Raw genomic sequence first — 12,791 nt, forward strand, 5'->3', positions numbered from 1 at the left:
CCGAGGACATGCAGGTCCTTGGACTCCTCCACCGGCAGAACACAACTACACGACGGCTGGAGGAGGAGCGCCTCATCTTCCGCCTGGGAACCCTCCAACCACAAGGTATGAATTCAGATTTCTCCAGCTTCCTCATTTCCCCTCCCCCCACCTTGTCTCAGTCGGTTCCCTCAACTCAGCACCGCCCTCCTAACCTGCAATCCTCTTCCTGACCTCTCCGCCCCCACCCCACTCCGGCCTACCACCCTCACCTTGACCTCCTTCCACCTATCCCACCTCCATCGCCCCTCCCCCTAGTCCCTCCTCCCTACCTTTTATCTTAGCCGGCTTGGCTCTCTCTCTCTTATTCCTGATGAAGGGCTTATGCTCGAAACGTCGAATTCTCTATTCCTGAGATGCTGCCTAACCTGCTGTGCTTTGACCAGCAACACATTTGCAGCTGTGATCTCCAGCATCTGCAGACCTCATTTTTTACTCACTTGTATGAGGAGGAAAAAGTGAGGTCTGCAGATGTTGGAGATCAGAGCTGAAAATGTGTTGGTGAAAAAGCGCAGCAGGTTAGGCAGCATCCAAGGAACAGGAGATTCAACGTTTCGGGCATAAGCCCTTCTTCAGGAATGAGGAAAGTGTGCCCAGCAGGCTAAGATAAAAGGTAGGGAGGAAGGACTTGGGGGAGGAGCGATAGAGATGTGATAGGTGGAAGGAGGTCAAGGTGAGGGTGATAGGCCAGAGTGGGGTGGGGGCGGAGAGGTCAGGAAGAAGATTGCAGGTTAGGAAGGCGGTGCTGAGTTCGAGGGATTTGACTGAACAAGGTGGGGGGAGTGGAAATGAGGAAATGATGCCCTCCACCACATCTCCTCCACTTCCCGCTCCTCCGCCCTTGAACCCCGTCCCTCCAACCGCCACCAGGACAGAACTCCACTGGTACTCACCTACCACCCCACCAACCTCCATATACAGTGTATCATCCGCCGTCATTTCCGCCACCTCCAAACGGACCCCACCACCAGGGATATATTTCCCTCCCCTCACCTATCAGCGTTCCAAAAAGTCCACTCCCTCCGTGACTCCCTGGTCAGGTCCACACCCCCCACCAACCCAACCTCCACTCCCAGCACCTTCCCCTGCAACCGCAAGAAATGCAAAACTTGCGCCCACACCTCCTCCCTCACTTCTCTCCAAGGCCCCAAGGGATCCTTCCATATCCGCCACAAATTCACCTGCACCTCCACACACATCATCTATTGCATCCGCTGCACCCGATGTGGCCTCCTCTATATTGGGGAGACAGGCCGCCTACTTGCGGAACATTTCAGAGAACACCTCTGGGACACCCGGACCAACCAACCCAACCACCCCGTGGCTCAACACTTTAACTCCCCCTCCCACTCCACCGAGGACATGCAGGTCCTTGGACTCCTCCATCGCCAGACCATAACAACACGACGGTTGGAGGAAGAGCGCCTCATCTTCCGCCTAGGAACCCTCTAACCACAAGGGATGAACTCAGATTTCTCCAGTTTCCTCATTTCCCCTCCCCCCACCTTGTCTCAGTCAAATCCCTCGAACTCAGCACCGCCTTCCTAACCTGCAATCTTCTTCCTGACCTCTCCGCCCCCACCCCACTCCGGCCTATCACCCTCACCTTGACCTCCTTCCACCTATCACATCTCCATCGCCCCTCCCCCAAGTCCCTCCTCCCTACCTTTTATCTTAGCCTGCTCGACACACTTTCCTCATTCCTGATGAAGGGCTTATGCCCAAAACGTCGATTCTCCTGTTCCTTGGATGCTGCCTGACCTGCTGCGCTTTTTCAGCAACACATTTTCAGCTTTGTATGAGGAGCCAACGCTCTGACTCTGTGCAGTTCCAGATTGATCTGATTAAGTATTTAGCTTCCAGCTTCCAACATATACTTTATAATTTCCACAAATGTTTAATATATACACATTTAAAGCTGTACATTGCTTTCTATGTTCCACTCACTCATTTATTCATTCTGATACATCATAGAAACCTACTGAGGCTGAAAATCTCAGGACATTTCAAAGTGCAATATTTATGTATTATGATCCACATGAAAAAAAGAAAAAGAAGCTTTTATTTTTATTTACTTTTAATACACAAAATAACTGATGAAAAGTCTTACAAGAATAATACTGTTATTCATGTTTGGAGGAAGCTTCTGAATAAAAGTCCTGAATTTAAAGCAAATTATCAAAAGATTTGTTTAAACACTTGGTGCAATACTTGCTAAACGAGGAAAAGAATAGCTAAGATGGAAATAAAAGAAAATGCTAGAAATAATCAGCAGCTGCGCCAGAATGAGACACAGTTAATGTCAACGACCATCTTCACAACTGAAAGAAATTAGAAATGAAATCGGTTTTGTGCAGTTGGAAAGTGGGAGGTGAAGAATTACCGGGAAGGTGTTTGATAGGGAGGAGAAGAGGTTAAATGATAAATAGTCATGATACAAATGGAAACAGTAATGTTGTAGGAAAGAAAGAAATAATTTGTCCAAAATGCAGAATAATGATTTGCTACTTCTGAAAGCAAAACTCTGTGAAACAAAATTAAAACTTGGTACATGAATAACAAAATAAATAGTATTAGAGATAAAGTTAACATGTTTGAAATGGTTGAATTTGATGTTGAGACCAGAAGGCTGTGAAGGGTCTAACTGAGAGATGAGGTCCTGTTCCTCGACCTTCATTGAGTTTCATTTAATTATTGTGGCTGGCTGAGTGCAAAGATGTCAGCATGAGAACTTGGCAGAGAGTTAGAACAGCGGGAAACCACATGCTCAGGGTCCTGCTTGTGGACTGAGTTGAGCTGTTGACCTCTTTTACTAAAATGAAGCTCTGAGCTCTCCTGGAATCCAACTTCTCCAAAATGATTTGTAGCTTGTTACCCATTTTCACTTTTGTTGGACTATCAGGCTACTTATCTGACATCCTGTACTGGATGAGCAAAAACTCCCTTCAATTAAATGCCAGGAAGGTGGATGCCATTATGTTCTGTCTCTGCTTCAAACTCTACTCCCAGGGCACCAATCCCACCCCTCTCCCAGTATGTTAAGAAGCTTGATATTACATTTGACCTCAAGGTGAGCTTACAATCTCATACTCATGGCATCACTAAGACCACCAGCTCCTACCCCCATCTGGCAGCTTAATATAAAATAAAGGGTGCACAGCACAAACATCTGGTGCTGTCATGTTGAAGATGGTAAAAATGGTGGTGAATGATTCATTGACTGCAGCAGCTAGTGGGGTAATGATTAAGGATGGGGAGAAGCCTATTGTGGTTCTGGGAGGCAGGGGAAGGAGTGATGGCAGGATGGTGGATGCAGGTCCTTCGTTGAAGTAAAAGGAATCTCTGTTGGGAAGGGCTGCATCATTACAACATATGCAACAGAAACAGTGAAACTGGGAGAATGGAATTTTATGCTAAGCAGTGGGCTATGAGTGCATCAGTAGGAAAATATAGTAAAAATAAGAATAGGCTCAATTAGGGATCAAAAAGAGAATTTACACAGAAATAAAAGGCATTGTGAAGTATTAAACGAATACTTGCCATCTGTTTTTCCCTGAGAGCAGACTTTACCTTGGCCAATCTTGACACAGAAGAAGATGCAGTCAATAGAATGATGTAAAATGGATAAGGAGGATGTACTGGATAGGGTATCAGTACTTTAAGTTGCTAAAGCATTGGGATCAGATGAGATGCACCCAAGGATATTGAAGGAAATAAGCGTAGAAATTGCAGAGGCATTGACAATAATCTTGTAATCATTCCTGGATTTGGGGACTGTGTTAGAGGACTGGAGTACTGCAAACATTATGCCCTTATTCAAAAAGGGTTGTAAACATCAGTCCAGCAATTACAAAAACTAGTCAGTTTAATTTTACTGCTTGTGGTAGTGGTTGTGGAAGTGCGTGACAATTATTTGGGATGAAATTAATAGTCACATGACAAAATGTGAATTAATTCAAAAGAATTAGCATGGATTTTCAAAGGGAAAATCATTACACCTCCTCCCACCCTATCTCCTCCAAAAATGCCATCCCATATTCCCAATTCCTCCGCCTCCGCCATATATGCTTCCAGGAGGACCAGTTCCACCACAGAAAACACCAGATGGCCTCCTTCTTTAGAGACCACAATTTCCCTTCCCACGTGGTTAAAGGTGCCCTCCAATGCAACTTGTCCACTTCCCGTACCTCCGCCCTCAGACCCCACCCCCCAACCGTAACAAGGACAGAACGCCCCTGGTGCTCAGCTTCCACCCTACAAACCTTCGCATAAACCAAATCATCCGCCGACATTTCCGCCACCTCCAAACGGACCCCACCACCAGGGATATATTTCCCTCCCCACCCCTTTCCGCCTTCCGCAAAGACCGTTCCCTCCGTGACTACCTGGTCAGGTCCAAGGCCCTAAAGGAGCCTTCCACATCCATCAGGGTTTTACCTGCACATCCACTAATATCACTTATTGTATCCGTTGCTCCCGATGCGGTCTCCTCTACATTGGGGAGACTGGACACCTCCTAGCAGAGCACTTTAGGGAACATCTCTGGGACACCTGCACCAATCAACCACATGGCCCTGTGGCCCAACATTTCAATTCCCCCTCCCACTCTGCCGAGAACATGGAGGTCCTGGGCCTCCTTCACCGCCGCTCCCTCACCACCAGATGCCTGGAGGAAGAACGCCTCATCTTCCGCCTCGGAACACTTCAACCCCAGGGCATCAATGTGGACTTCAACAGTTTCCTCATTTCCCCTTCCACTCACCTCACCCCAGTTCCAAACTTCCAGCTCAGCACTGTCCCCATGACTTGTCCTACCTGCCTATCTTCTTTTCCACCTATCCACTCCACCCTCCTCCCTGACCTATCACCTTCATCCCCTCCCCCACTCACCCATTGTACTCTATGCTACTTTCTCCCCACCCCCACCCTCCTCTCACTTATCTCTCCGCCCTTCAGGGTCTCTGCCTGTATTCCTGATGAAGGGATTTTGCCCGAAACGTCGATTTTACTGCTCCTCAGATGCTGCCTGAACTGCTGTGCTCTTCCAGCACCACTAATCCAGAATAAGGGAAAATCATGACTAACTAACTTATTGGAATTGTTTTGAAAAGGTAACAGAGCGTATTGCTGAGAGAAGGCTATTGATGTGGTATACATGGACCTTTAAGACATTTACATTTCTGAGGAAAGGTATAGGTCATTAAAAAAATAGAGGAGTTGGACTGTTTTCCCAAGAGAGGAGAAGGCTACGAGGAGACTTGAGAGAAGTTTTCAAAAGCAGGAGAGATCTGAACAGAGTAAATAGAAAGAAATTGTTCCCACCTGTACAATTTTAAAGTGTTTTGCAAAATCAACAAATGAGAAGGCAGAACAAATATTTTATCATACAGGATGGAGGAATGCACTAACTGCAACTCTGGTGGAGGTAGGTTCAACTGAAGCATCCAAGATGTGTTATTTGAACAGAAAGTGTTATGGAAAAAAGGCAGGCGATTTTTAGATTAGATTACTTACAGTGTGGAAACAGGCCCTTCGGCCCAACAAGCCCACACCGACCCGCCGAAGCGCAACCCACCCATACATTTACCCCTTACCTAACACTACGGGCAACGTATGATGGCCAATTCACCTGACCCGCACATCTTTGGACTGTGGGAGGAAACCAGAGCACCCGGAGGAAACCCACGCAGACACGGGGAGAACGTGCAAACTCCACACAGTCAGTCGCCTGAGTCGGGAATTGAACCCGGGTCTCAGGCGCTGTGAGGCAGCAGTGCTAACCACTGTGCCACCGTGCCGCCCACTGACCTTGTACCAGGTTAAAATGCACATAGAGCTAATGCAGGTATGATGGACTGAATGGCCTCCTTCTGCACCATAAGTATCCTGTGATTGCCCAATTTTATCCTTCCCAGCTCATCTGCTGCTGGTACCCTCATTCATGCCTTCTTTACCTCTACACTCGACTACTCCAATACGCTCTTTGCTGATGTCCCACATTCTACCCAAACCCAAGGACAACAAACACTTGATCATGTCACACATAATGTCATACACCACAGATGTGGCACAGTGGCTCAGTGGTTAGCACTATTGCTCATAGTGCCAGGGACCCAGTTTTGATTCCAGCCTCAAGAGCGACTGTCTCTGTGAGTTTGTATGTTCTCCCTGTGTCTGCATGTGTTTCCTCCGAGTGCTCTACTTTTCTCCCACAGTCCAAAAATGTACACGCTTGGTGGGTTAGCAAACACCATCCAGGGTTATGGAGATGGAGTGAGTCTGAGTGAGACGCTCTTCAGAGGAATGTTGCAGACATGTTGGGCTGAATGGCAACTTTCACAGGTGACTCAGTGGTTAGCATTACTATCTCGTGGCAGGTCCCAGGTTCAATACCACTCTCAGGTGACTGTTTGTGTGGAGTTTGCACATGCTCCCTGTATCTGCATGAGTTTCTTTCGGATGCTCTAGTTTCCTTCCCCAGTCCAAAAATATGCAGGTTAGGAGAAATGGCTAAGCTAAATTGCCCACAATATCCAGGAATGTGCATGAGCCATGGGAAATGCAGGGTTACAGGGATAAGGTAGGAGTCTAGGTCTGGGTGGGGTGCTCTTCGTAGGGTTGGTGTGGACTAGATAGATCAAATGGCCTGCTTCCTTATTGTAGGGATTCTATGATATATGATTATTATATTTCATTCACCCATCACCCACTGCTTAGTACAAAATAAAGGATACTATTCTAAAAGGTGTGAAGCAGAGACACATCCATGTATATATACAGAAGTCACTAAAGGTGCAGGATAGGTTGAGAGAGCTGTTGATAAAGCGTACAGCATTTTAGGTTTCACTAATAGAGACAAAGAGCAGCAATACTATAATGAACTTATATGAGACTCTGGTTAGACTTCAGTTGGAGTATAACGCACAGTTCTAGGCATTGCTGGTTCACATTGAATTTTGATTAAGTAAAATCTTGATTGAAAATTTTCATCCATATTTTCAAATCCCTCTATAATCTCACTCCTCCCTATATCTGAAATCTTGTCCGTCCTCACAATCTTCTGAAATATGTGTCCCGCTAAATCTAGTCTCTCAGAATCTCTGATTTTAATTGTTCTACCACAGGTGGTTATGCCTCCAGTTGTCCAGGCTCTAATCTCTGGAATATCTGCCATACACCTCTCTGCCACTCTATTTCACTTACTTCATTTTAAACACTCCTTAAAACTTGATCACTGAATCCAATATCTCATATAAGGTTTAATGTTTTGTTTTGCACTGCAAAATTCTCCAGAGAAACATCTTTGGCATTATATTACATTAAAGATGTCATGTAAGTAAGGTGATGTTTTATTATTTCAGGCCCAGAAATATGTTAGAACCGAATTATTTTCTGCACATTAGGTTCATAACAATTTTAGTTTCGGGAGTATTACTCAGAGTCATGGAGTCATAGAGATGTACAGCATGGAAACAGACCCTTCGGTTAAACCTGTTCATGCCAACCGGATATCCCAACCCAATCTAGTCCCACCTGCCAGCACCTGGCCCATATCCCTCCAAACCCTTCTTATTCATATACCCATCTAAATGCCTCTTAAATGTTGCAATTGTACCAGCCTCGACCACGTCCTCTGGCAACTCATTCCATACATGTACCACCCTCTGCATGAAAAGGTTGCCCCTTAGGTCTCTTGTATATCTTTCCCCTCTCACCCTAAACCGATGCCTTCTAGTTCTGGACTCCCTGATCTCAGGGAAAAGACTTTGTCTATTTACCCTATCCATGCCCCTCATAATTGTGCAAACCTCTATAAGGTCAACCCTCAGCCTCCGACGCTCCAGAGAAAACAGCCCCTGCCTGTTCAGCCTTTCCCTATAGCACAAATTATAGCAAATAATTTCAAGGATGGAGGGAAAATCTACCACAGGTCTATTCAAAAATAAGAACTGTACAAGCTTTAATACTGACTAAAGTGTATTAACTGTAAGGGTGAAAGCAGATCAGCAAATTTCATATTGGATATGAAATAATATTGCCTTGAATTACTAAACCCTGAAATGGAGTGACATGTATCAAGAAATCAAAAATAAACACCACTAAGCTATGAATCAGCTACGAACAAGGCATGCCGACCAACGTGAAAGGAGCAACCAATGCAGTGTGCATGTGATGATCATCAAGGGCAGACACACAGGATATATTGAATAAACAATTACAAGTTCTGGTCTGCTGGCACTTAATGTCCTGGTCCAATAGAAAGAAGATGTCTGAACGTTTGCAGGATCTTACATATCATTACTATCATCAACTAACCAAGACTTGAAGACTCTAGGCTGTAGTTGTGTTACTTCTTCAGTCATTATATTAGTTTCTAAATAAAGATAATCTGTGTGCAAAATAGCATGTCCATGCATTGCTGGTGAGCGAGCTCCCGATCTACAAAGCCCACTCTAGCATCCTAAATGGAAAGTGTCTAAAGTACATGGTAACTATAAACATAACACTGAACAGACTAGCACAACAACAGTTGTTATTACATTATGCATCAACCTATTGCTTATAATTAATTGTTAGTTCCTTGGATAATTGCAATTTTAGAATATAATTAGCATTAATTAAAAATGATCACTGCAATTTTGTCATTACACATATATTCAATAAAAAAATGTTTTGACCTCCACACAGTACATCCAGATTGATAGACCTGGTAAGGCATATAGTTTAAGGTACTAATAATGGAAAGAAAAATGTTACAAGACAAATAACATTGCACTGTAATAAACTCTCCTTCATATAAATTACACGGCACCTTTAGAACCAAAAGCTTCCAGCTGAGACCCTACTTGTGGTTTTTCTTCCACCGGACCCAAACTACAATATAGCGATGTAATGGAGCCAAAATGTTGTGACTCTTTGTTCATATACTGTTATTTTTGTTGGGTCATGAGCGTTGAAAGTATTGGCAATAACAGGCATTTAGAATACCATTTCAACTTCTGTGCAGCAGCTTCCACGAACAGCAGTGCAATAACATTCACCTTTGCATTACAGGCATATCCAGCTGGGACAAAGTCACAAATACGGCAGCGCTCTCAGAGGCATAGCTCCCAACTAAGTGTGCTGGCAGTTTCAGAGGACGGTGCACATTTGCAAGATAGAAACCTCAAGGATGTACTACATAATGAGGTAGTCAGAACTAGATGACCACTGGTATGGCGCCTAAGGACTGCTTCAAGGATACTTGCAAGAGAGACATGAATGCATTATCACATCTTAGCTGGTTAAAAGAGAGAAATAGTGACACCACCCAGGTGCACATGTGCGCTCCTTGGATGATCAATTGTACTGCAGCTTGCTAAAAGGCACCACTGCTGAAAGCAAAAGGCCCCCAACATCATTGGGCAACTTCATATGGGACAGTTTTGGCAGATTCTGCATCTCAAGGACAGCATTCAGCTAAAATGCACCAAGTGGAGCTACCTCAACTAAATGGTTTCTTTACTGCACATCCATCATCTCTTGCAGATAAAGGAATGCAAGCACATAATGGAGCAGCAAAGTCAGTCATTACTCAGTCAAGAGGAACTTTCAGTGCAGGAGGGAGGAATGAGTGGAAGAAAACTCATTGATACTAAAGTTAGTAGACTTCAAATAATCTTAAATAAGTTGGCACCATTTGCAAAGCTAACAGTAAGAACAGCATGAATAGATGGTATGCGTTCTGTTAAGGTGAATAAAGACTTGTAATTTTACCAGGAACATTTCTTGCAGTTTTTTTTAAACAAAGACAGCTTTTGCTTACTTATTAAAACATGAATAAGAAAATTCTGTCAGCATAATGCACCTTTGATGAAAATCGTGATTCAAATCTCAGTTCACCACAATAATATAGAGATTAGAAAATCTTCACCACCACTTCACATGTTTTTACCTTCACTATTGTTACCTTCATCCCCCCTCTGTCATTTCCTCCTTGATTGAGTCAGGAGGTATATGATTTGGAGAGGAATGTGAAGATGATTGCATTTTATTTCTCCTACTGCACTCCTCTTTCTAGATGTTTGAGGTTGTAGTTTTAGGAGGTATATCCTTGGGGACTTGCTGCAGTGCATCCTGAAAATATGAAATGTTGCAACACAGCACATAGTGGTGGAGCGGTTAGATTTTAGGTTAATGTAGTTGCCAAAACTAATATACTGCTTTATTCTGGATGCTGTTAAAGCAGTCAAGTTTTATTGCAGGTATTTCCATCCAGGAAAGTGGAAGATATTCCAGTGCACTCCTGAATTACACAATATAGATGTTAGGGAGATTTTGGGAAGACAGGAGATGAGTCATTTGTGCTGAATGTCCACCTACTGACTTGCCCTGGTAACTCCTATATTTATGTGCCTGGCTCAGTTCAGTTTCTGGTCAATGATGAGCCTAGCACGTTGATGGTGAGAGATTCAATGATGGCCCGAAGCTGGAAGGGAGAAGCTATTAAAAAAAACTGAACTTCATTCAGGACAAAGCACTTCACTGAGCTGAATATCCAGTCTCTCCACTATTGCACATAATGGCTACAATGTGTGATAGCTAGAAGATCCACACTCACTTAAACAGCATTATTCTGACCTATGGCCTCTACCACCTATATCAAAGGCAATACAACAACAACAGCAGCACCTCTACATTCCCCTTCGTTTCATCCCTTATTTGCATATTTTACTTTCCCTTCACTATTATTAAAATTCATCGAATTCTACATTTAGCATCATCATGTGTGTACTGTAGTCATTCAGTTGTGAAATCTTTCACCAATATCTTGCCAAACATTCATACGGGTGCTGCACAAATTCATTATGTTTCACCTCAGCTGTTGCTAAAAAAAACTGCATTATATCTCAGATGGTACATAAATTGATCCACCAAATTGACTTACATCAACTAGTTCTAAATATACCAGCATAATTGAGGTCTACACAAGATGTAGAATGAACTAAAGAAACTTTTCCTGCTAACTATTGAAGTAATCAAGAAATAACAATTGCCTATTAACCTTCAAGTCATCAGGGTTAGCTTTCATGCACTGTTAGAGATGGTCTCTGCCTTACACCTGCGTGTTGTGAATGTCAATTGCCACTTTTCAGGCCTAGACTGGAAATTGTTCTAGACATGCTATTTGTTGGAAATGCAAATTGAGCTGACAAGATATAGTTATCAACAAAAAGCCACATTAATAACCGTATAGAAGGTCATGGATGAAGCATTTGAAATTTGTTAGGCCAAGGGCACTACAGGGAAAAGGCTCCTGCTCCTACAGCTGGGGCAGAAATGATCAACCATTAACTATCTTTCTTAGTGCCTGGTATGATTTCAAGTACTACAGTAGTCCCCCAGGCCCTATTTACTTCACTTTTAATATGGTGCGACAATATCACGTTTGGTCATATAATGCATTGATATCCAGGGCTATCCACACACATCTCAGCTGTAGGATTCAATTTTTCCATTGATGTTTGCATCATAGTTGTAATGAGGGTTTAGTGGAACATGACTTGAACACGAAGGGCCTGTTTCCACACTGTAAGTAATCTAATCTAATCTAATCACTGGTGAGCAAGATTCTGATGAATAAGTGCTCCTTAGTAAGGTTGTGTCTTTGAATGTCTTTGCTGTGAACTGGTAATAAGTCAATGGAGTTACCCCTTATAGCACTGATTTGTTTTTTATGAGCAGAACATTGACATTTTCCACATTTTGGAGCTGCAATCGTTACAATATAATAAATGCATTGGAACAGTGTAGCTATGTGTGTTACATTGGATCTCAAGTTTTCAGTATTATGAGTAAAATGTTGGGACTTGTAAACTCTTTTTTGCCATGGACTTAGTATTCATCGAAATAGCTGAAGATCAGAATCCATCCCAGTGAGAATCTAAGAAATAAAAACATAGGAGCAAGAGTCAGCCATTTGGCCCCCTTGAACCATTTCCACCTTTTCCAGGAGGCAGCTAAGAAATATCCACTTGGGCACTTTGGTGCAGGTTTATTCTAGGATCACATTGGTAAATGACTAGATATAGGGCAGGTCAGACATCAGTTCAACCATGTAACTATTCTACTATCCACGGAGTCATGAACTGGTCAGAATTTGATAAAAATTCAATTTTTAACAAAATGTCCTTCGTCAGCACATTATTACCTTTCTTATAATGATTGAGTACTTTGAGTTAATAGGCAAGCTGCCAACCTTGGCTCATTTGTAACACTAGCCTTCAGTCAGAACATCATGGGTTCAAACCTCTCTAGAGACTGAAGTTAATAACCTGAGATTGACACATAGTGGTACAACTGAAGGAGTGCTGTTGTCAGCATGTACTGCCTTTCAGATGACATGTTGAACCAAGGTCTTGCTTCTGCAGGTGGAGAAAATCCTGTGGCATTATTTGAAGAAGAGTAGGGAAATTCTTCATCTGTTTTGCTTAGTATTATATCATAAGCAACATCAGCAAAGTAGATTATCTGCTTACGAATTTAATTAATGCTTGTAGGACATTGCTGTGTGCGGATTAGTTGCAATGTTTCCCTATACCACAAAAGCAATGGCTGTAAACTGTTTTGTGATGTTCCAAAGCTGTGAAACATGCCATTAATTATACAATCTATATTATCCAAACTTTCTACTTTTCCAGGTTTGAAAGAAGGTCATTTCCTCAATAAACTGAAATTGGCTGAAAGAGGGGCTAGGCTGTCCCAGGATTTAG

The 12,791-nt window shown here is 43.2% G+C and overlaps 1 protein-coding gene across 11 annotated transcripts in view; it reads right to left on the reverse strand.

The window, feature by feature from the left end:
• The window catches only part of nlgn3a (neuroligin 3a), a 252,762-nt gene that overhangs the window by 217,175 nt on the left and 22,796 nt on the right, over nucleotides 1–12,791 (reverse strand). Inside the window, exons 2-3 of one of the 11 annotated variants that reach the window (XM_060832299.1) lie at nucleotides 10,240–10,255; nucleotides 9,964–10,001 (exon numbers count right to left, since the gene is read on the reverse strand). The exons of 6 other annotated variants lie outside the window; for them this stretch is intronic. In XM_060832299.1, coding sequence (XP_060688282.1) covers nucleotides 9,964–10,001; nucleotides 10,240–10,255 — 54 coding nt within the window. Of the gene's footprint in view, nucleotides 1–4,907; nucleotides 4,917–7,093; nucleotides 7,117–7,876; nucleotides 7,909–9,963; nucleotides 10,002–10,239; nucleotides 10,256–12,791 lie in introns of all 11 variants that reach the window. 4 more of the 11 variants (XM_060832294.1, XM_060832301.1, XM_060832298.1 and 1 more) reach the window with 4 other exon arrangements.

This window comes from Hemiscyllium ocellatum, chromosome 11 (assembly GCF_020745735.1).
Source record: "Hemiscyllium ocellatum isolate sHemOce1 chromosome 11, sHemOce1.pat.X.cur, whole genome shotgun sequence".
NCBI classification, from domain to species: domain Eukaryota; kingdom Metazoa; phylum Chordata; class Chondrichthyes; order Orectolobiformes; family Hemiscylliidae; genus Hemiscyllium; species Hemiscyllium ocellatum.